The sequence below is a fragment of the Sapajus apella genome, unplaced genomic scaffold (genome assembly GCF_009761245.1).
Source record: "Sapajus apella isolate SASKATOON/1434 unplaced genomic scaffold, GSC_monkey_1.0 scaffold136, whole genome shotgun sequence".
NCBI classification, from domain to species: domain Eukaryota; kingdom Metazoa; phylum Chordata; class Mammalia; order Primates; family Cebidae; genus Sapajus; species Sapajus apella.
In genome coordinates, this window is record NW_022437076.1 from 842,126 (window position 1) to 865,569 (window position 23,444).

The window sequence follows — 23,444 nt, forward strand, 5'->3', positions numbered from 1 at the left end:
ATCAGCTCCACCCCACCTGTCCTGACGGACACAGGAATCAGCTCCACCCCACCTGTCCTCGTGGACACAGGAATCAGCTCCATCACCACCACCTGTCCTGACAGACACAGGAATCAGTTCCACCACTGCCTGTCCTGACGGGCACAGATCCCATGAGCTGATTCTAGCACTGGTGCTAGCACAGGACACCAAATATCTTCCATTGAACCCTCACAGTCACCTCACGAGGCAGGCCCGGACCCTCGGTCTCCCCACGAGGCAGGCCCGGACCCTCAGTCACCTTACGAGGCAGGCCCGGACCCTCAATCACCCCATGAGGCAGGCCCAGACCCTTAGTCACCTCACAAGGCCGACCCAGACCCTCAGTCTCCCCACGAAGCCAATCCGGACCCACAGTCACCCTACAAGGCTGACCCAGACCCACAGTCATCCCACGAGGCAGACCCAGATCCTCAGTCACCCCACGAGGCAGGCCTGGATACTCATAGTCACCCCACGAGGCAGGCCTCAACCATCCACTGAGCACTCTGCCCCCACCCCGGCTGCAACACCCCCTCCACACAGCCCAAGGAGGTGACCTGAGGCCACCTGACATTGATGAGCTGCAGCCTCCAAGAAGAACCTGCAGTCCCTGCACACCTGGGAGCCCCACCTGCCGTTCCCCGACACATTCCCCGCACGGAGCCCTCATCTCCCAGCTCACCTGCCTCACCAGTTGCTCCCTTGTATTCTAGGCTGCGTGTGGTCCTCAGGCCTTTGCTCGTCCTGCACCCTTCACCTGGGGTACCTGTCTCTCCCTAAACCTTCGGTCCACCTCTCACTCCTATTCCATTCATTCATTCATTTATATTTTGAGAGGGAGTCTCACTGTGTCACCCAGGCTGGCATGCAGTGACGCAATCTCAGCTCACCGTCACCTCTGCCTCCTGGGTTCAAGTGATTCTCCTGCCTCAGCCTCCCGAGTATCTAGGACTACAGATGTGCGCCACCACACCCAGCTAAGTTTTGAACTTTTAGTAGAGATGGGGTTTCACCATGTTAGCCAGGATGGTCTCAAACTCCTGACCTCAGGTGATCTGCCCGCCTCGGTCTCCCAAAGTGCTGGGATTACAGGTGTGAGCTACTGCACCTGGCCTGTTCTTTTTGAAGACTCTTTTACACATGACCTTCACCTGGAGGCTTTTCCTTGATCCCCTCCAAACAGGTAAAGAATCCATTCTCAGAGTTCCTGGAAGGCCTGGGCATATGTCCTTCATCAGGCTTAAACATTATTGCAAGACAAAATGAAACCCTCCATATCTCCGCACCAGAACGTAAGTCTCTGGAGGACCAGGCCCTGCCCCAGGCCCCTGACTACCTCTCCATCTTCCTTTCACACTGTCCACCTTTTACTCTGCACTGAGAATGCACTGACCTCCTGCCAGGGCCTCCACACACCCTGCTCCTTCTGCCTCAGGGCCTTTGCACATGCTGTTTCTTCCACCTCAGGACCTTTGCACGTTCTGTTCCCTCTACCTTGGGGCCTTTGCATGTGCTGTTCCTTCTACCTCAGGGCCCTTGCATGTGCTGTTCCTCTGCCTTGGGGCCCTTGCACGTGCTTCCCTCCCACTCCCATCTAACATTCACCCATCTTCTGGATCTCAGTGTAGGCAGCACAGTCTCAGGGAAGCCCCTCCTGATCCCCAGACTAGGTTAGCACCTTCACCCCACGTCCCCACTGCCTGTTATCACCGTCAAAGCCACCTACCTGGGTAACTACTAAAATAACGCTCACCTCTGCCCACGTATGCTTTAAAACCAGGGGACTGTGTTGGTCCTTTTCACTGCTGTGCAGTCAGTGCCTGGCACGGAGTGGAGGGTTTGAAAATGTCTGATGGCAGCTGGAGGACTGAGGGGAGACCCGAGCCACAGCCCAGACTTCCCCAAGGGCCCCACAGGGCACAGCTCCCGGCTCTGCAGCCGGATATTCATGCACTGCTCCTGTCCAGAGACTGCCAGGCGTTCTGAGGCAGTGCACTCTCTCCTCTAAAGGTGCTGCTACAGCTTCTGGCTGCTGCTGAGCGAGACAAGGTCGGCGAGAGCTTAAGAAAACCCTGGAGGGGTCAGGACCCTGCTGGGCCCTGGACGAGAACACGGGGAGCGGAGCTCTCCTTAGAAACTCCAACCCTGTCCGGGAGGACGCTTCAGCTGCCTGGCATCAGAGCACAGAGACGGAGAGGGGCCAACCTCATCCCCTGCAGGGCTGCACGAAGGAGCTGAGCCCTCCTGGCAAAGGGGACAAACTAACTGTGATGCAAAGCCTCCTGCAAATCACGCATCACTCCGCTCTTCCTGGGCATTTCGAATTAATTTCTCTATCCGCCTTTGATGTCTCCACCCTGTCCCCTGTAGGCTCATAACATCTAATTGCAAATATTTTGAATCTGGTCCCATTTGGGAAATGCTGGCTCCCATCATTGGCATGGGCTGACGAATGAAGGGGCCCTTTTGGACTTAACAGATGCAGAGACCCCCCCAGCCCCTCGGAGGGACTGGAAGGCAGGCGAGGCCCGAGAGCCCCCATCTCCAGCCACGGTGGACAGTCTGTGGAGATGACCTACCCCACCCAGAGCTGACAGGTCACTAGGCTGAGGGACAGCAGGAAAACCAGGTCTGGGCGCGTGGCTCACGCCTATCATCCCAGCACTCTGGGAGGCTGAGGGAGGCAGACTGAGGTCAAGAGATCAAGACCAGCCTGGCCAACATGGTGAAACCCCGTCTCTACTTAAAATACACAAAACCACTGTGGTAGCAGGCGCCTGTAATCCCAGCTACTCAGGAGACTGAGGCAAGAGAATCACTTGAACCAGGAAGGCAGAGGCTGCAGTGAGCTGAGATCGCACCACCGTATTCCAGTCTGGGTGACAGAGTGAGACACCATCAAAAAAAAAAAAAGGGCCGGGCGCGGTGGCTCACGCCTGTAATCCCAGCACTTTGGGAGGCCGAGGCGGGTGGATCACAAGGTCAAGAGATCGAGACCATCCTGGTCAACGTGGTGAAACCCCATCTCTACTAAAACTACAAAAAATTAGCTGGGCATGGTGGCGTGTGCCTGTAATCCCAGCTACTCAGGAGGCTGAGGCAGGAGAATTGCCTGAACCCAGGAGGCAGAGGTTGCGGTGAGCCGAGATCGCGCCCTTGCACTCCAGCCTGGGTAACAAGAGCGAAACTTCGTCTCAAAAAAAAAAAAGGCCAGGCACGGTGGTTCACACCTGTAATCCCTGCACTTTGGGAGGCCAAGGCAGGTGGATCACGAGGTCAGGTGTTCAAGATCTGGCCAAGATGGTGAAATCCCGTCTCTACTAAAAATATAAAAATTAGCACATTGTGGTAGTGGATGCCTATAATCCCAGCTACTCGGGAGGCTGAGTGAGGCAGGAGAATCGCTTGAACCCGGGAGGCAGAGGTTGCCGTGAGCTGAGATCACACCACCGTACTCCAGCCTGGGCAAAAGAGCGAGACTCCATCTCAAAAAAAAAAAAAAAAAAAAAAAAAAAAGCAAGGACCCCCAAGGGAAGAAGCCAGAAGCCAGGAACTAGTGAGATTCTCAGGAGCGCGTGGGGAAGACCCGGGAACATCAGAGCTGACTGGTACTTCAGCCTGAGGGGCAGTGCCTCATTCATTCAACAGACCTCTGTCCCCCCATCTGACAGTGCCAAGAGCGTGGCTATGGAGCGGGCATCGAGATCAAAGGCTCCTTGCCTGCCTTAAGGGGCTTGCGGTCCTAAGGCTCAGTGACAAGAGACAAGGCAATGAGGTGGTATGGGTTAGGCCCTGCAGCCTGATGTGAGAGAAAGAACACAGGCTTAGGAGTCAGCTGGACTGAGGTGTGGGTCACAGCCCTGCCACACACAAGCTAAGTGACGTGGGCAGGGAGCTCAGCCTCACCTTCCTCGTCTGGGAAATGGGGATAAATTCTGCATGGCAGTTGAATGAGTGAATGGCCACGTTAAGTGTCCAGCTCAGGGCCAGGACTGTGGTGTGTCTGGCAGGCACTTCTCTCCAAACCTCTCTTTCTGGGCCCCTGGGAATGCATCTTGCTGTAGGCAGGAGAGAAGCAGGGAGGCAGGATGAGGGAAGCCCTGGGGCCCCGAGGTACTCACTTGGCACGCAGGGCCAGCTGCCGATCGTTGGGGCAGACCCACTGGTCATTCCCACTGCCGAAGATGGTGTCAGCCATGCTCAGGGCACCCGGTGGGGGGTGGGGAGTCGCACCTGGGATGAGGAGAGGGAAAAGAAAGAGTGAGCATCACTGGCTGGGGTACAGACGGCAGACAGGATCCCTGTGAACCCAGGCACGAGACACTTGGCCCTTCTACACCCTCTACACACTCTCCCACCAATGCCTGGACTCTCACTGTGAGAATCGGGCAAACCACTGTTCCCTCAAGCCTCCTTTTCAGAAAGCTCGTGGTTCTGGGAAGGGTGACGAGGCGGATTCTGTGGCTGAGTGACCAGAGTGAACGTGACTGGCAGAACACCAAAGCGTCAGCGTCAGAAATGAGAGAACAGACACATCCTTAGTAGTTTTCAACTCAGCCGGCCACCCCTGGAGGCCACCTGCTCCCTGCCCCTCCCAGTACAGCAGGGGCACACTAAGCACATCACCCAGCAGGAGGGCTGCCTGGGAAGCCCTACCCCGCTCCCAAACCTGGGGACCCAGTGCTCCTTCCCAGAGGTCCACACCGACAATCACAAAGCTCTCTAGGGCAGGGAAGAGATCTGGGAGTGGCAGCTGCAGCCACAATCACCAGCTGGCACCGTGCCAAGGGATGCTATCCACAGACACTGTCATGAGCATGGCAGCCTGAGGACCCCACAGGGAGGCAACCCTGCCCCAGAACCCGATGGCTTCCCCCATGCACCGCCTGGCACAGCTACTTTCTCCTCGCCTCCAAGGGCAGGATCTCCTTTGGTTCTCTGCTCTGAGGACACCGTGCGTGCATTCCGGAGGAAGTGTGCGATGAGGCTGGGGTATCTCAATGCCAGGGCAAGGACGAGGGGCTCTCCTGAGTCATCCACACTCCCCCGGTCTAATCCCAGCTAGACCAGTGCTTCTCAAACTCAGGATCCCTTTACACTCTTAAAATATATCCAGGCTCAAAATCCATTTGACACTTCCTCAAAATGTTGAACACAGACTTGTCGTATGTCCCAGAAACTCTACTCCTAATCACATACACAAGAGTACCGAAAACACATGTCCTCACCAAAACCTGGACACAGATGTTCTTAGCAGCATGATTCATAACAGCCAAAAAGCAGAAACAACCAAAATACCCAACAACTGATGAATGAGAAGAATGTGCCGTATCCATACAATGGAATATGAATTGGCCGTAAAAAGGAATGAAGTGCTTATATCAGCTGAAACTGGATGAACCTTTCAAACATGCTAAGAAAAGCCAGTCACAAAAGACCACAAACTGTGTGAACCCATTTATATATGACAGGCCCAGAATCACAAATCTAGAGGCAGAAAGTGATAAGTGGTTGTTGGGGTTGCAGGAAGAGGGAAAGAGAATGCCCACGGGCTCAGGACTTCTTTTTGGGCTGATAAAATGTCCTGGCATTAGACAGTGGTGATGGTTACACAATTTTGTGAATATACGAAAACCACTCAATTGTACCCTTTCAAAGTGGGAATGTTATGGTATATGAATTACAACTTCAGCACAAATACAGACCATGAAAATAAAAATGAATTACAACTCATTCATAGCCCAGACACGGTGGCTCATACCTATAATCTCAGCACCTTGGGAGGCCAAAGTGGGCAGATCACTTGAGCCCAGGAGTTTGAGACCAGCCTGGGAAAGATGGTGAAACCGTGTCTCAACAAAAAGAATAAAAATTAGCTGGGTGTGGTTCATGCCTGTGGTGCCAGCTACTCCAGAAGCTGAGGCGGGAGATGGTCTAAGCCCAGGACGTTGAGGCTGCGGTGAGCCATGATTTCGCCACTGTGATTCAGCCTAGGTGACAGAGCAAGACTCTGTCTCAAAACAACAACAAAATGCTATAAAAAATTACTGAGGTCAGACATGGTGGCTCAGGCCTATAATCCCATCATTTTGGGAGGCCAAGGTGGGAGGATTGCTTGGGGGTCAGGAGTTGAAGACCAGCCTGGCCAATGTGGTCAAACTCTGCCTCTATTAAAAATATAAAACAATCAGCTGGGCAGGGTGCTGGGCACCTGTAATCCCAGTTGCTCAGGAGGCTGACACAGGAGAATCACTTGAACCTGGGAGGCAAAGGCTACAGTGAGCCAAGATCGAACCACTGCACTCCAGCCTGGGCAAGAAGGACTAGACTCGGTCCAAAAAAAAAGATTCTTGAGGACTCCAAAACACGTGAGCCATGACCATTGAGAGTCATCATACTGAAATTAAAACTGAGAAAATCTTTAAAACTTTGTTAATTCACTAAAAATAATAAACCCATTAGATGATCACATAATTTACAGTTTATGAAAAACTACACTTAAAAAACAATTAGACAAATGACATTGTTTTACATTTTTACAACTCTTTTTAATGTTTGGCTTCACAATAGAACAGCTGGATATTCACACGTGACCTTTCACTCCAGCGTTTGTGATGGGTTGTTCGTTGAAGTGATCCAGGACATCCAGACCCTCACAAACATGCATGATGGCTGAGGAAAGGAGGGCTTTTTTTTTACTTTCCAGGAAATTGTAAATATTTTTCTTTGATATTGCACCAAAACTCTACAGATGTTCATTTCTTAAACATTAGTTCCAGTGTGGCATCTGAAACCACATCAATGAACTTCTCCTTTTCTGTATATTTGTGAGAGGATGAAACAAGAGTCCTATTCTTCTTCTTACGAAAACACTTTTGACCCTGTGGTCTCCGGCGGGGCGTTGGGAGACCCCGAGAGGCCTGGGGCCCGCTTTGAGAACTGCCTTTCTAGGCCAGTGTCAGCCATTTCCATCACGACCAGCAGGGGAAGGGCGCGACCACCAGCACCTGGCCACACGGGGGCTCAGGCCACCACCTCGACCACACGGTCCCTCCACCCCACCTGCTCTTCCAGATTAGACCCAACACTCCCAGGGGGCTGTCTCGGGGATGGGACCTGGGCAGCCCCAGGCCCCAAATAGCCAAGTGTGGAAACCCCACGGCCAGGCCCAGACCTGGGGAGGCCTGAGGTGCCCAACCACCTGGACCTCCTCAGAGGAAGGCTCAATCTCCTCCCGAATGAGGCTGATGGGCGAGCAAGGAAAGACAGGGTCAGGCATGACACACTCCTCAAACAACTTTAATCAGGCCTCTCCCAGCCTTTCAGTGACGATGCTTTGCTTTGCTTTGTTTTTTTAAATCTTCAGTTATCTTGTGCATAGCAGTCACACCATTCCACATGGGTGTGAAAAGCATTATTCTGTTCAAAATAAACATTTAAAATATACTACAGCCCGAACGCAGTGGCTCACGCCTGTAATCCCAACACTTTGGGAGGCTGAGGTAGGCAGGTCACTTGAGCTCAGGAGTTTGAGACCAGCCTGGGCAACATGGTGAAACCCCGTCTCCACTAAAAATACAAACATTATCTGGGTGTGGTGGTGCACACCTGTAGTCCCAGCTACGTGGGAGGCTGAGGCAGGAGAATCACTTGAACCCGGGAGGTGGAAGTTGCAGTGAGCCGAGATCACGCCGCTGCACTCCAGCCTGGCGACAGACTGAGACTCCATCTCAAAACAACAACAAAAAAGATCTATAAAACTTTAGCTCCTCTGTAAACTTACTAGAAGTCCAGGAACAAGTCAACTGTCTTCCTGGGCCTCAGTTTCCTCACTGGCACCCCACAGAGCTGTCAGACAGGCTGGAGCAACGGCCTCGTGCAATTCCAAAGCCTGGTTCTGACTCTGCTGAGTTATGTGAGGCCAGGGAGGCTGCTGGCTGCTCTCACGTGGGAGGCGGGAACTGAGCCCCTCCCAGCCCAGTCCACAGGACAGAGAAGAAGAGGCCACAGGAACTGCGTCCCCCACGTCCCCGCCTTTCTCACTGCTTTCACGGTAGAGGCGCCACAGAGCCACGTGCTGCAGAGAGGTCAAGGGAGGTGGAAGTGTGTCGCCTCTGGGGCGGGGGCCGTGGGCAGTGGCAGGGCAGGTTCATCACGGACAGCAAGTTTGTGGCTGACCTGAGAAAAGGTCAGAAATGAGAACCTGGAGGATTCAGGCCCCGGCTCTGGCACGGCCATGATAACCTCACCCTGGCCGTGGCTGGCACACCAGAAGGTACAGCTGTCCTTCACTCGAACAAAGCAACTCGGGACCGAGGGCGGAGAGGAAGGGCGACTCGAGAGGCACATTTTAGGAAACTGATGATGCAGCTGGCTGTGGTTCTCCAAAGCTCTTCAGCCTGACTGCCGCCAGCTCCCGACTCGGCAGCAGGGAGGGCCTCCCCAGCTGACCTCCTGGCCCAGCACCCCCTTTACCCATGGGCAAAATGTGCTCCCACCACCCAGCACTCACTTGGGCTTGGAGGGCAGGGAGTCTGGCCCATTCTCTCTTAAGAGTAGGGTCCTGAAAACCCCAAAGAGCAGCACCACGTGTGCTCAACAGAGACTGTGCCCTTGTGCTTCTATGTGGCCACTTGTCCTGGGCAAAAATCAGACTGACGAGGGAACACGATAGGGCCTTACAGAAGGTGAGAGGAAAAGCAGGGAAGCAAACCCCCAAATTCAGGAGGCGAGGATGGAGGTGGCCTGGAGGGAGCCGGGGCAGGAGGTTGTGCGGACAGAGCTGGTGGAGCCCCAGCCACTTCCTCAGTAAACTAGAGAAGTGATCCCTGGGGCCAGGTCTGTCTCTGAGGTCCCCCAGCTGGGACAGGAAAGAGGCTAGAGAAGGGTTGTGTATTTGTATGTGTGTGCGTGTGTGTGTACACACGGGCGTGACAGGTAAGCAGTTGAAGAAGGGTGTGTGTGTGTGTGCACATGAGGGGTTGCGTGTGTGTGTGTGTGTGCACACGCAACAGGTAACAGGTTGAAGGAGAAGGGGATGTGTGTGTGTACATGAAGGGGGCTGTGTGTGCACATGAGGGATTTCGTGTGTGTGTGGTACGCACGCGACAGGTAAGAGGCTGAAGAAGGGGTATGTGTGTGTACATAAAGGGGGGGTGTGTGCACATGAAGGGTTGTGTGTGTGTGGCGTGTGTGTACGTGTACGTGTACCTGAGCATTTTCAATGAGCACACACAGGGAAGGCAGGCCCCTTATGGGGAGAGTGGGCATTCCACTCAGGAACCAGATAGTCCTCAGTTCTGTTGACATTAAATTTCCATTTCTTCTTCCCCACTGGACTGTGGGCTCCCTGGAGGGTCCCTACATCCTCCTCCTGCCCTCCCTCCCTGACGCCCAGCACGGGGCCTGCTGCAAAGCAGGTGCTCGGAATATCCATTTAATTCAACTGCATTTCATCAGAGATGGCCCTTCCCAGACAAGGCAGAATTCGGAAGACAACGCAGACGTGCTCTGAACCGACAGCGAGGCTCTAACCACGCTCTGCGACTTGTTGACTCAGAGGCAGTTTGTTCCTGCAGGTTCCCCACGGGTAGTCACCCTGGCGGCAGCTCCACCATCGAACAACCGAGTCCACTCTCTGCTGAGAGGCTGATGCCCCCAGGAGCCTCCTCTGGGAAGCTGAGACCTCCGGGTACCGCCTGGACCCGCCGGGCGAGACAAGCTGAGCGGAGGCTGCACTCGGGCCGGCCGCCCGGCAGGCAGATGCTCCCAGCCCTTCGTAAAACCCCACAGTTTGGGGACTAGGGGTCCCCAGGAGAATAGGGGAGGGAACTGGAGTTGCCTGGTGATAATTTCCTGAGAAAATTCCTAGGGGACAGAGGTTCGTCAGCCCCAGACAACTTTCTGAGACAGACGTGTAAAAGCAGCCCCTTCTTCCGGGGGTCCACTTCTCTCTCTAAAGTCAGAGGCTCGCCCTGGGCGTTAGTTACGGCAGACAAACGCCACAGCCACCGTCATTACGCACCCTCATGCAGTCTTCCCAGGTGCTGTAGGATATTGCATCATAGAGAGAAAATGAAAACACACCTGACGTTGGCTGCCAGCCACCCCCCATGGCGACTCTGAACGTCTTAACGCAGCACCTTCCAGTTTTTCCCAGGTATTTGTGTACACATTTTAAATACAAGTGGGTTCGTACCACATACACTGCTTGCTGGCTTCTTAACCACAGTGTACTTTCCCACATTATTCAAGTTCTTTAAAAATACGATTTTGAACTTTAAAAATACGTATTCTGAATGTACTATATTTCACCGTTTTCCTGTTTGGGAGCACACAGACTGTCTCGTTTTGCACTATTATATGCAACACTAAGATGGATATCCTGGGAAATAAATCTCTGATGGCTTCCTCAGGATGAACCCCCAAGAGAGAAATGCAGTGCATTTTTAAGTGTATTTTTGGGGTACGTTTTCACAGTCATATGCTCACAGCCGCTCAGAGCTGTCAGCCTGCTCCCTCCACCTAAAATTGTCCACCACGAAGATTCTGCCAGAGGCAGCTGTGTCTTGGCAGCCTAATGTGGATTTGGTATTTTCAAACTCAGAACTCAAAGATGGAAAAACCTATCTGTAGATCTCCAATTAGATGGTTTCAATAATGTAGACGATCCTCAAAAAAAAAAAAAAAAACATGGGCCTTTTCTTTGCAAACAGATAGTTGCATCTCCTTGAAGGCGTCTATCTCCTTCACAGCCTGCGTGGGCTCAGAAGCAGGGAAAGCCAGCACTGGCTGTAGGGCCCTGAGTTACCCCGTGGCTGGGGCCAGTCATCTGGTGCCCCTCCAGCAGAATGCTCTTCTCTGTCCCGGAAACTTGGAGCTCACTCCCATAAGTGCTAGAAAGCAGCACAGAGAGTCATCACTCCAGGAAAACTGCTGCTTGACCATGACCTTCCAAAACCCACAACAGCCACAGCACAGTGTAAGAAACGCCAGCCGCCTGCCCTGTCTGTCTCTAACATGTATCACACTTTGAAAATCACGTCTGAGAGCAAAACCACCTGCCCTTAGAGAAGCCGGGCAACCGCCCACGGAGTCTCCAACCCACCACCTCAGTGGGACGGGGACAAAGCCACCACCCCAGCAGGGGCAGCTCCTTCTCCCCACACCTCCTCCCCAGGGCCGTGATGGCTCCCAACCTCACGCCCTGGCACTTTCACCTCCTTGATCTTATTTCAAGGACACGTTCATGATAGAACTGGGTCTTCGGACTCCCTAGGGTGTGGCATGAATGAGCGTGCTTTCATCCAGCCCGGGGTTCGACCCATGGTGAGAGCAGCCAGCAGACCCCAGCTCCTGAGACCAGAGGATTTGCTTGGCTGGGGTCTGCCTTGAAGTCACGAGTGTGACCCCATGAGAGACCCCCAGAGAAATGCATTCGCAAGAGCATGGCCACACTGTGACCCCCAAGCGCCTGTGACAAAGAAAGCCCAGGTACGAGGGTGCAGGCGTCCAGAACAGACCATCTCTACGGGGAGAACAAACGATCAGGGAGAACGGTGGGAAAGAGATGGGGGACACAGGGCTGGAGGAGGACGCTGTGCTGGGGAGGGATGCCCACACACAAAGCCAATACACCACCAGCAGCTGCAGGATGCCAGGTTCTGTCAGCCGCAGAGAGACGGCCCAGGCGTGTCTTCCATGTGAGGGGCAGTGGGTGTCCTCTGACCACCAAACCACCATGCTGAGAATGAAACGCACGGCCCAGCCAAGAGTGGCAGAATGTCCCGGCTGGCCGTGAACTTGAGAGGGGTAATAAACGGCGGTCGTAAGCCCCTATGTTTGGGTAGGTGTGCCTGTCATGTGTGTTATCATAGCAATATTTAACCCACACAAATGGCAACTGGCAGATAAAATCCCAAGCCTGACTTCAGTGTCCAGACAAACCCCTTTCCAGAACTATTCAGAGTTTGATTTTCCACTTGTGGTGGAAAGGCCAAAAGACCAGGCAAAGGAGGCAAACAGGAGACAGGAGAGGCAAGCAAAACCCACCCCTCCCTTCCCCATCACTCCCAGGTACCAGAGGAAGTGCCTGCAGAGGGGGCTGGGAGGGCCAGGAGGTGTCGCAGGTGGCCTCTGCAGGGCTGGAAGAGAGGCTTCATCCCAAGTGCCAAATCTGAGATGGTGTCCAGAGGGCTGGGTGGAAAAGGGGTTGGGGCCCGCCCCAGCCTCCATAGAAAGGGACGCTGTGATCCGTCTGTCGGGTCTGTCCCGGGCGTGGAAGGAGAGTGGCTGCACATTTGCGGCTGCCGAGTTTGCCATCCCCAGATGTGGCACTGTGCCTAGGCCAGGGAGACCGAGGTCGGGGGGGAGATGGGGTTTAAAGGAGGGAAAAGCAGCTGGAACAAATGTGAAAGAGTACCTGCCACCAAGCCAGCGCTCCCCGGGCCTCGAGGACACCGTGCGGGCGCCCTCCACTCAACACCAGGGAATTAACATCCCAGGGAACCCTTAGCAACGGTGCTGACATCTGCTCTGTTACTACGATACGGGAAACACAAGGAGAACAGCGAGATAAGGTGAGCCAGGCATCAACGTCTCCTCCACCTGTCAGGCTGCTGGGAGGATACAAGACTCAGAGAGGCAGCCTCAAAGGCCTGTCTGAACCCAAGGGAGCCACTTGCTAGAAGCTTCACAGGCTGATCACGCACCAAGAGGGCAAGAGTGGATTCCAGAGTTGAAGCCAGAGCCCAGGGAAGCCAGTGTCTTGACACACAACCCCCAAACGCCATGTCCCCGGCACCTGCCAGGTGTGCCTGCTTGGGATGGCCCCTCCTCCCAGCTCACCTGCCTCGGAACCTGCTGGGGCTCCCCCTCGAGCCGTCATGTGCAGCCATAGGTTACCCTGACAGCCTAGGCCGGGCTGTGTGAGTCTGCTACTCAAAAACCTTCAGCGGCTCCCACAACTAAGGAGAAAAGCCTGAGCTGCCCTCCAGGCCGGGGATGACCTGCCACAGACCACCCTTCCGCTCTGCAGCCACCTCACCCTCTGCACAACTGCGGTTCCGGTCACCAGGACCTTGACGCATCCCAGCGGCCCAGCCTCATCTCCTGCACCCTCTCACCCGGATGGCCAGAGCCCAGCACCACCTCCCCTGGGGATTCTCTGGCTCCTCCCATCTGGCTCCCATTCAGATGGAACCCACCTCCCTCCCATCAGCATTTCACTCTGCCGGCCTCCCAGGGGGTCTTCCCGTGTTACCCCAATGCCCAGATGTGGCGAGTGTCCAGTGCACCTTCAGGATCTAATGTTAACTATCGAGGAGTCTGCCACTCACTGGAACTATGCACATCCATTATGCACCAATGATGTTTTTTGAGACAGGGTCTTGCTCTGTTGCCCAGGCTGGAGTGCAGTGGTGCTGTCACAGCTCGCTGCAGCCTCCAGCTCCTTCCTGGTCTCAAGTGATCCTTGCATCAGCCTCCCAGGTCGCTAGGACTACAGGCTTGTGCCATCACACCTGGTGAATGTTTTAATTTTTTCGTAGAGGCAGGGTCTCGCTCTGTTGTCCAGGCTGGTCTTGAACTCCTGGGCTCAAATGATCCTCTTGCCTCGGCCTCCCAAGTAGCTGGGACTACAGGAGTGCCCCACCACACCCAGCCTGCCGGTAACATTTTGTTTCAAAAAGTGCCTCACAGAATAACGCCTCGCCTCGCTGGTCTGGAATTCAAGGGCCGACAGCGTGAAGTCCTCACTTCCTGCAACTGCTCCTTTCTCCCCGCCACACATGCACTCTGAGGACCCCCAGCCCCTGCTAAGGCTCCTGCAGCCTTACTTGTCTGTGACCTTGAGGAGCAGCAACCCTGGGCCCACGCCACCCAGGACCCCTCCAAAGCACACGCGCTGGGTGCTAACGAGGCACCAGGCCCACACCCAGCAGCTCCGTCTCACTGCCCGGGCAGGGGTGTTTTTCTCTGTACCCTCACATGGCCTCTTCTGGGGTCCACGTAGGAAGTGTCACTCACTCCTGTGGATCTTTTTTAGCCTAGGAAAGTAAATCCTTGGACATCTTTAATGACCAAAACCTCCCACTCCAGTGGCCCCCAAATCCCTGCCCGTCTCTTCATCTAACTGATACTGTTCTCTCAGTCTCAGGCAGAAATGCTCTGCAAAGCCGCCAATCCAAATGAGATGTGAAATCACCTACTTCTCCCCCAGCATCTCAAGTGCCAGCCCTCGGACTTAACAGCCACAGCTCTGCCTACATGTCCCCAGAGGCACAGCTTGCTCGTGTTTTTTCTGAAAGGCCTGACACAGGGCAGGCAGAACTCTTGTATCAAGGCCATCATAGGGCTGACAGCAGCAACAGCACAGTAACCTGGCTGGGCGCAGAGGCTCACACCTGTATCCCAGCACTTCAGGAAGCTGAGATGGGAGGATTGTTTGAGCCCAGGAGTTCAAGACCAGCCTGGGCAACATAGCAAGACCCCATCTCTACAAAAAAATTTAGAATTTAGCCGGGTGTGGTGGCACGCAACTGTAGTTTCAGCTACTCAGGAGGCTGAGGCAGAAGGATCACTTGAGCCCAGGAGACGGAGGCTGCAGGGAGCCATGATGGCGCCACCACACTCCAGCCTGGGCAACAGAGCAAGACCCTGTCTCAAAAAAAATCTTACAGGGTTACCACACACACACACGTGCACACACAGAAAAAAAAGAGGAAATGGAATTCTAACAGCGCAAAGGTAACCAGAATAACACATAGGCGCCTGTGGCCCCTGGGCTCTCTGCTCAGAAAACGCCCGAGTCCTCCCAGGGCTGCCAGGCACCCGGCTTGGGATGAGCCATGTCCAGCGTTAATACTATTTGTCTTATAATGCAGAGATGCAGGCCTGCTTCCATTTACGTGATTTATGTGGGTCTGGAAAGTCCCAGGCAGGCGGAATCCTTGCAGAGGAAACCTGATTTCAGCTCCCAACTGGGAGCTGCTTGTTGAAGGAGCCCAGAAGCAGCCTCTCCATGAGGCAGAGAAGCTTCTGGGGAAAGAAGGCCCACCCCTCCTCACCTGCTGAGAAAAGTCCCAGGCCTCGGGTGTGCAGAGGGTAGTGCTCCAGGTCCCGGGGGCGGCCTCCTGCACCACTGCCTCCCCCAGTGGCCTCCGTGCGGCCCAGCCCAGGCTCCAGCCCCAGGTGGCTCTCCACAGGCCCTGCTGGGCTCTCCTCCATCCTTTCTCTGCCCACCTCACCGGAGCCAGGGTTTGCTTACAGCTGGTAGCCAAGGCAATCCCCGGCTGACCTCACCTGCTATCTGCGGGCCAGCTGTCCCCTCTTGCTCACAAAAACACAAACAGATGTTTCTCTTGCAACTCCAGGGTGAGTCACTGGCCTTCCCGGGAACCAGCTGTCCAGGTCTCTGCACACTCCCCCTTCTCCTGGCAGAGGCTAAGACCCCAAACAAGTGGGGGTGCCCATAAAGGTGCCAGCTGAGGGCTCAGCCAACAAGGAGGGGCCACTCCAGAACACAGCCTGGTACAGAGAAGACAGGCAGGAGAAAGGCTCAGACAGAACCCCTGGCAATGAGCTGGGAGTTTTCAGGGCTTCTAGGAGAACCTCACAAATTAACAAATGTCCCTGCACTTGCTCAGCCTGACCCTGCACTCCCAAACCAGGAGAGGAAGAAGCCGCCTTCATGGGTGCTGCCCACCTGCCAGGTGCCCGCCACTGGCTGGCCAACTGGAATCATCACAAGCCCAAGAGGATGAGGTAACCATCACTCCTTCCAGAAGCAAAGAGAAGAAACCAGCTCGAGAGGTGCAGCCACCTGCTCAAGGCCCCAAAAGCTGGTACCAGGTGCCCTGTTTGGCCCAGCCAAGCTGGGCTGAGCCCAGGTGCTTTCCATTCCCCTCTGCCTCCCAGGCACCCCAGCTGCAGGCATGGTGCCTAATGACAGCAACAAGCCGGGGGTATTCTCCAAGCACCTGCCACGTACCCAGCAGCTGGAAGTGCGGCATCCAAGGAGTTCCCAGAAACTGAGTCATGCAGTGATTGGCCACACAGGAGTTCTGGGAAGAACTGGGCCGGGGCAGCCTGGAGGGTGTTGCAGAGGAGACGGGTAGGATTCTGAGAGCAGGCAGGAGCCAGGATAGAGGGGCAGGGCCTGTGAGGCCTCGGTCACCAGCCTCCAGTGACCCTTTGGCCCCACCCTAGGCCTGCAGAGCACCGAGGCACAAAGGAACTGCTGTCTGAGGCCTGGGGTATTCCCAAAGACAACCCTGCTGCCCACCATACCGAACCAGGTGATCACCCAGACCTCCCAGTCACCCCACAGCCCTAAGGTGTCCCCGTGGCTCCAGGCTCCCCAGCTCAGACCCGGCCAATCCTGACACCAGACAGACTCTCCAAAGGCCCTGTTCCACCCAGACACCTCCAACTCAAGCCCAGGGTCCCCACCTGGGAGTTCATGGCAAACCACAGGCTCTGCGTTGCCTGCCAAAATCTGTCTTCAAACAAACAGAAACACTTGGCATCATAGATTGTGCCCAGACCCAGGTGCCCACATATCCAAACTCACAACCCCAGACCCAGGCCTCCCCATATTGACACTCATTACAACAGACCCAGGCCTCCCCACACACTCACTATCCTGGACCCAGACCTCCACATCCACACTCACTACCCCAGACCCAGACCTCCACATCCACACTCACTACCCCAGACCCAGACCTCCACATCCACACTCACAACCCCAGACCCAGACCTCCACATCCACACTCACTACCTCTATCCCCATCTCATGGCCTCCCTCCCCACCATGTGGCCCTCCCTTGGGAGTGTGGAAGACTGAACGGTCCACAAAGACTGGGCCCAATTCTTTTTCTTCATCACATGTATCACAGCTGGAATCTGTGCCTATTTCTTTGTTTGCTTACTAGTCTCTGGAAGGTTCAGCGGGAGAAGGGCCACCTCCGTTGTGCTGGCTCTGAAGAGCCAGTGCACACTGCACAGTGCATGAGATGAATCCAAATGAATCAGACGGTGGCCCCAAAGAACGCCGGGGCCATACGAAGAGCACTGGGAGTGGAGAGAAGGCAAGTGGAGATCAGTCCAGATGGCTTCCAAGAGGAGAGTATGGTGCAGGGCTTCAGTAGAAAAGGAGGGACTTGGCAGGCAGACAGTGGCATTCCAGGGAGAGAACTGTCCTCCCAGAAGCACCAGAAAGAATGAATGAGGAAGCTCACTCCAAGAACTAGGGTAGCTGGGCAGGAGGGACACTGGCCTGGGCAGGTTAGTGACTGCCCCAAGGTCACAGCCTGCTGGCACTAACTTGGGCAGAGCTGGGAACTCTGAAGCTGTAGAAATAGCAAAGTTCCCAAAGTAATTTATAGATTCAATGTTATCCCTATCAAGCTACCACTGAGTTTCTTCACAGAATTAGAAAAAAATACCTTAAACTTCATATGGAACCAAAAAAGAGCCCACATAGCCAAGACAATCCTAAGCAAAAAAAAAAAAAAAAAAAAAAAAAAAAGCTGGAGGCATCAGGCAACCTGACTTCAAACTATACTACAAAGCTACAGTAATCAAAACAGCACAGTACTGGTACCAAAACACAAGATATAGAGCAATGGAACAGAACAGAGGCCTCAGAAATAACATCACCCCATCTACAACCATCTGATCTCTGACAAACGAGAAAAACAAGCAATGGGGAAAGGATTCCCTATTTAATAAATGGTGTTGGGAAAACTAGCTATATGTAGAAAGCTGAAACTGCAACCCGTCCTTACACCTTATACAAAAATTAACTCCAGATATATTAAAGACCTAAACATAAGACCTAACACCATTAAAGCCATGGAAGAAAACCTTGGCAGTAGCATTTAGGACATAGGCATAGGCAAGGACTTCATGACTAAAACACTAAAAGCAATGGCAACAAAAGCCAAAATAGACAAATGGGATCTAATTAAACTAAAGAGCTTCTGCACAGCAAAAGAAACTATCATTAGAATGAACCGGAAACCAATGGAATGAGAAAAAATTTTTGTAATTTACCCATCTGACAAAGGGCTAATATCCAGAATCTACAAAGAACTTAAACAAATTTACAAGAAAAAAACAACACCATCAAAAAGTGGGCAAAGGATATGAACAGACACTTCTCTAAAGATAACATTTATGCAGCCAACAAACATATGAAAAAAAGCTCATCATCACTGGTCATTAGAGAAATGCAAATCAAAACCACACTGAGATATCATCTCACACCAGTTAGAATGGCAATCTTTAAAAAATCTGGAGACAACAGATGCTGGAGAGGACGTGAAGAAATAGAAACACTTTTACACGGTTAGTGGGAGTGTAAATTAGTTCAACCATTGTGGAAGACAGTGTGGCGATTCCTGAAAGATCTAGAAATAGAAATACCATTTGACCCAGCAATCCCATTACTGGGTATATACCCAAAGGATTATAAATCATTCTATTATAAAGACACATACACACGTATGTTCATTGTGGCACTGTCCACAATAGCAAAGACTTGGAACCAACCCAAATGCCCATCAACGATAGAGTGCATAGAGAAAATGTGGCATATATACACCAGGGAATACTATGCGGCCTGAAAAAAAGAGTGCATGTCCTCTGCTGGGACATGGATAAAGCTGGAAACCACCATTCTCAGCAAACTGACACAAGAACAGAAAACCAAACACCACATGGTCTCACTCATAAGTGGGTGTTGAACAATGAGAACACATGGACACAGGGAGGGGAACAGCACACACCGAGGCCTGTCGGGGAGTGGGGAGCTAGGGGAGGGACAGCAGGGGGTGGGGGGTTAGGGGATGGATAACATTAGGAGAAATACCTAATGTGGATGATGGGGTGATGGATGCAGCAAACCACCATGGCACATGTATAATTATGCAACAAACCTGCACGTTCTGCACATGTACCCCAGAACTTAAAGTATAATAAATAAAAATTTAAAAAGATATCGCAAAGTGCACCTCCAGCTTTCACTGAAGTAAGGCTGAGAAAGGAAGGCGAACAGACCCTGCCCTTCCGCATTTCACCCACACCTCCCAACATCCAGGGGCCAGGAGTATGCGCAGAAATCACCAGCCCAAACTCAAAATGGCTCTAAGGTTAAATTCACATTCTATTCCCCCGTAGAATGATTATCTTAAAATTATTTAAGTGACCGGGCACAGTGGACCACGCCTCTAATCCCAACTCTTTGGGAAGCCGAGGTGGGAGGATTGCTTGAGGCCAGGAATTTGAGACCAACCTGGGCAACGTAGCAAGACCCTATCTATATAACAAAATCTTTTAAATAAAACTAAATGTTAAAAATTAACGAATTCATTAATTCAGTTGAATTAAAATAATATGCTTCTCCTCCACCCTAAGAGATATCCTTCCAAGAATGTCTTCCAGTAAAATCAAGTCCAGGATTGTGCAACTCTAATCTTATGTAGTAACAGCAGCAGTAGCTGACATTTCTGTGACACCTTATCTGTATCATAAGTCCCAATCCCCGCTGCAATGCCATCGAGTTCCAGCAGCACCTCCATCTTCAGATGCACCCACAAACAGGAGCACAAAGGGGTTACTTCCTCCAAGGTAAACGTTCTGTCCACAGTCTCACCGCTACAGACACAGTCTTGCTTTCAGAGCTGTAAGTTTGCAACCGGACTCCAAAGCTACCCAGTGGTATAATTTGGGGCTTGTTAAATTTCCCCATACTCCTTTCTTCCTTTGCACAACAGAAATAATGAATAATGCATTCCTCAACAGGTTTTGTCCATAGTGAATTGTGATAACAGAGTAAAAGTTCAGGCTGGGCGAGGTGGCTCACACTTGTAATCCCAGTGCTTCGGGAGGCTGAGGCGGGCAGATCACCAGGTCAAGAGATCGAGACCATCCTGGCCAACATGGTAAAAGCCCGTCTCTACTACAAATACAAAAATTAGCTGGGCATGGTGGCACACGCCTGTAGTCCCAGCTACTTGGGAGGCTGAGGCAGGAGAATTGCTTGAACCCAGGAGTGGAGGTTGCAGTGAGCCAAGATTGCACCACTACACTCCAGCCTGGGCGACAGAGTGAGATTCCGTCTCAAAAAAAAAAAGGTTCAAACACAGTATGTGGTACATAGCAGGCCCTTAAAAAACAAAACAAAACCTATTTTTTAAACCAAGCTGGTCCCTGAATGCTGGTGAACTTCTCCACACTAAAAGGATGAAATGAGTGTTTTAAAAAACTGTGCCCCCTCTTCCCCCCAACCCCCACCTGCAGACTCTGATGATGAATGAAAGCTTGGCCTGGGGCTGTCAGCCAAGGCCATCTGGGCCAGACCACAGGGCAGGAAACAGCAGCCTTCTTCCTCCTGCAAGAACTCTGGCCCAGAGAGGACCTTCCTTTAGTTGACCACACCCACTTCCCTGAGAACATTCCAGAACATTCCATGCTGGGCCATGAGACTCCAGGAAGTAGCTCTTACCACCTCCTCCCAGCAGCCGGGAGAAGACACCCCTCCCTTCCAGGACTCCATGCAAAACTTGTGACCTTCCCCTCACCCATCACCCACAGCGTCCCCACAGAGGGCAAAGGGTCAGCTCGCCCACCTACAGCCCGCCTCTCTCCAGCATCTCTAGGCTGGAGAGAGATGGCCTTGGGGGGCTGAAGGGCTCGTCCTTGACTATGGACCTAGTTTGGCTTCTTAATCTCTCTTTACTTGGGCCCTGGACTGGTCATCTGCCTCCAGCCCTGACATCCGCTACAAATAAACAAGACTCGTCAAGGACTATTCAGAAACACTTCCCTCCTCAACCATCCTTGATGGCTCCCACTGCCTCCTGAAAAGTTCAGAGGCCACACCTGGTGGTCCTCCACAACACAGTCCAAACTCACCCTCTGTTCCGTACAGGACTCACCTGCTGCAGCAAAGTGGATCACACCAGGAATCGTACCCACGCTTCTGGACCTGTAAGCACAGACTCCCCTGCTACCTCCATCCAGCGGGGTCCCACTCCTCCCACACCCCGCCTGACTCTACCATGAGCTCTTTATTTTTCTCATCTCTGAATTCCTCCAGCATGCTACTTCCAAACTCAGACATCCACATGCCACCTGCCAGCCCCCTGTGGCCCCCGATGACTCTTCACTTAATATCTCCCTTTGAATCAACCTACTCTTTTAGGTGAACAAAGTTACTTCCAACAAAACTTTGTATCTCCACCATAAATAGAAAAAGCATCCCATACACCATAAATAGAAGGCAACTGAAAAAGACAAAGTTACTCTCTAATACATTTGAAAATAAATAATCGGAAAACATGTTTGAGTGCTGGTCTGTATCCCGACCAGGTAAACCTGTACACAGCTTGTAAATGTACACCCCCTCGAGGCAGTGGGTCCTGAGACCCCTGCATGTAGGGAGCCCTGACATCCTGAGCAGGTAGGCTGGCCATGTGGCCTTCAAAGCCCTCACAAATCCCATCCCGCTCTGAGACGCACAGCCTCGGCACTTTATTTTTGCCTTCCTTGTGGCCCTTGGGCTTTTGGCCCTGTCTAACGGTTATCTGGGGACTTGTCACCAAATGTGGGATCCCGGGGAGGGAGCAGAGCCGCAGCCCCTGCACGCGGCATGACCCACAATACAAAGGGCTCCCCAGCAGCAGGCTCCAGTCTGCTCAGGGCGTCCAGTCCCCGCAGGACCCAGGCCACCTGCTGCTAGCACACAGCCCCTCTGCCCTGCACTCCCAAATCCATTTCCGTCCACTGGGGTGTTTGAAAGGACCACACAGAGCAGCAACTGAGGCACCCGCGGGCCTGTGGCCGTCCTGCAACCCCGGCGCCTCTCCAGTGGAAGCTGCAGGACCCGGCACAGCCTGGAAAAGCAGGTTTCCAGTCAACGATTAACCAGACTCCCCAGACAGACCAATCCTTTCCCCAGAAGTGAGCAAAGTTCTGGGAAAACCCCTGCAGAACCGCCTGGACTCCGGGAAGACCGAGGAGGCGTCTTCCAACGTCCCTGGAGCCGGGAGGCCCAGAAACACCTACCAGGAACAAGGGGCTTCACCCAGAGAAGGCTCCACCTGTGGAGGCCACCCTCCTCCCTGCACCGGCGTCAGGAGACCCAGGTGTTCCCCGGAGGATCTGAATCACTGGACTTGTCAATAAGTGGCAGCCACCAGGCGGCCCAGCTGGAGCGAAACCAAGGCCTGGACTCTCCTCGTGGATGCGAGCCTGGCAAGGCCCCCACGGCCCCTGGTGACACAGCCTCCTGAAACTGAGGGATTCAGGACGCTTCCTCTTAGAGGGCAGCCCTCTTAGGGGATGTTCGTCTGTCTGCTTTTACAGATGTCACGTCACGCATTTTTTGGTTAGAAAGAGCACATTTTCTGAAAAGGTATCCAAAGTATTCATTACGGTCAGTGGTGGGTGGTGCATAGGACGTCAGCATCTCATAACTTCCTTAAGTCCCAGCGGCTGGGAGCGGGGCCCCTTTGGGGTGTGGCTCTTCAGGAGGAAGGCAAACTCAAGCACAGATAATAACCGATGCTGTCAATGATCCGCTTCCAAGAGGCACCTCTGGAGGGCAAGGGCAATGAAGCAACTCTCACGTGCCAGGGAGCGCTTACGCCCTGACATCTGCTGCACAGAGAAGGAATACGGCAAGGAGCTCCTCGCTGATCTTCTCATAGTGCAAACAAGCTACTGGTGGAAAAAAAGGTGTTTTGATGCAAAAATAAATAAATAAATAAACCCACCATCAGTAACCTATCCCCACGGGGAATAACAGCAGGTGCTACAGAAAGAAAGAAAGAGAGAGAATGAATGAGAGAGAGGCAGACAGACGGTATAATCCCCAAGAGGCTCTCACACTGGCTTCCAAGGAGCCAGGGGTGCCCAGTGTCTCCTCAGAACTGTGCAGGTGGGAGCAGGGGCTGGGAACAAGGTGGATTATTACAACCCAACCCAGAGCTTGTGTCCCCTTCATCTATCAGGTAAGATTTGATTTGAAGAAAAGATCCTGCCGTAAAAATGTTAAGAAGTGCTGATATGTTATATGAAAGGGTGGAAGGAGGCCATGCGTGTCATGCCTCTAACCTCAGGTATTCGGGAGGCCGAGGCGGGTGGATCACCTAAGGCCAGGAGTTTGAGACCAGCCTGGCCAACATGGCAAAACTCCGTCTCTACTAAAAATACAAAAATTAGCCGGGCGTGGTGGCAAACATCTATAGTCCCAGCCATTCAGGAGGCTGAGGTGGGAGGGTGGCTTGAGCCCAGGAGTCTGAGGCTGCTATAAGTCATGATCTAGCCACCATACTCCAGCTAAGGTAACAGAGTGAGACCTTGTCTTAAAATTAGAAAAATAAAATAAAATTCCTTGGTAGGCCAGGCATAGTGGCTCA

At 53.0% G+C, this 23,444-nt stretch overlaps 1 protein-coding gene across 7 annotated transcripts in view; it reads right to left on the reverse strand.

Annotated features, from left to right (window-relative positions):
* The window catches only part of RPH3AL (rabphilin 3A like (without C2 domains)), a 118,892-nt gene extending 96,512 nt beyond the window's left edge, over window positions 1-22,380 (reverse strand). The window contains exons 1-2 of one of the 7 annotated variants that reach the window (XM_032263403.1): window positions 15,087-15,815; window positions 4,143-4,254 (exon numbers count right to left, since the gene is read on the reverse strand). In XM_032263403.1, coding sequence (XP_032119294.1) covers window positions 4,143-4,254; window positions 15,087-15,246 — 272 coding nt within the window. In that variant the 5' untranslated portion in view covers window positions 15,247-15,815. Of the gene's footprint in view, window positions 1-4,142; window positions 4,255-15,086; window positions 15,816-22,089 lie in introns of those variants that run through there. The other 6 variants (XM_032263401.1, XM_032263405.1, XM_032263407.1 and 3 more) reach the window with 6 other exon arrangements.
* Window positions 22,381-23,444: the final 1,064 nt, after the last annotated feature.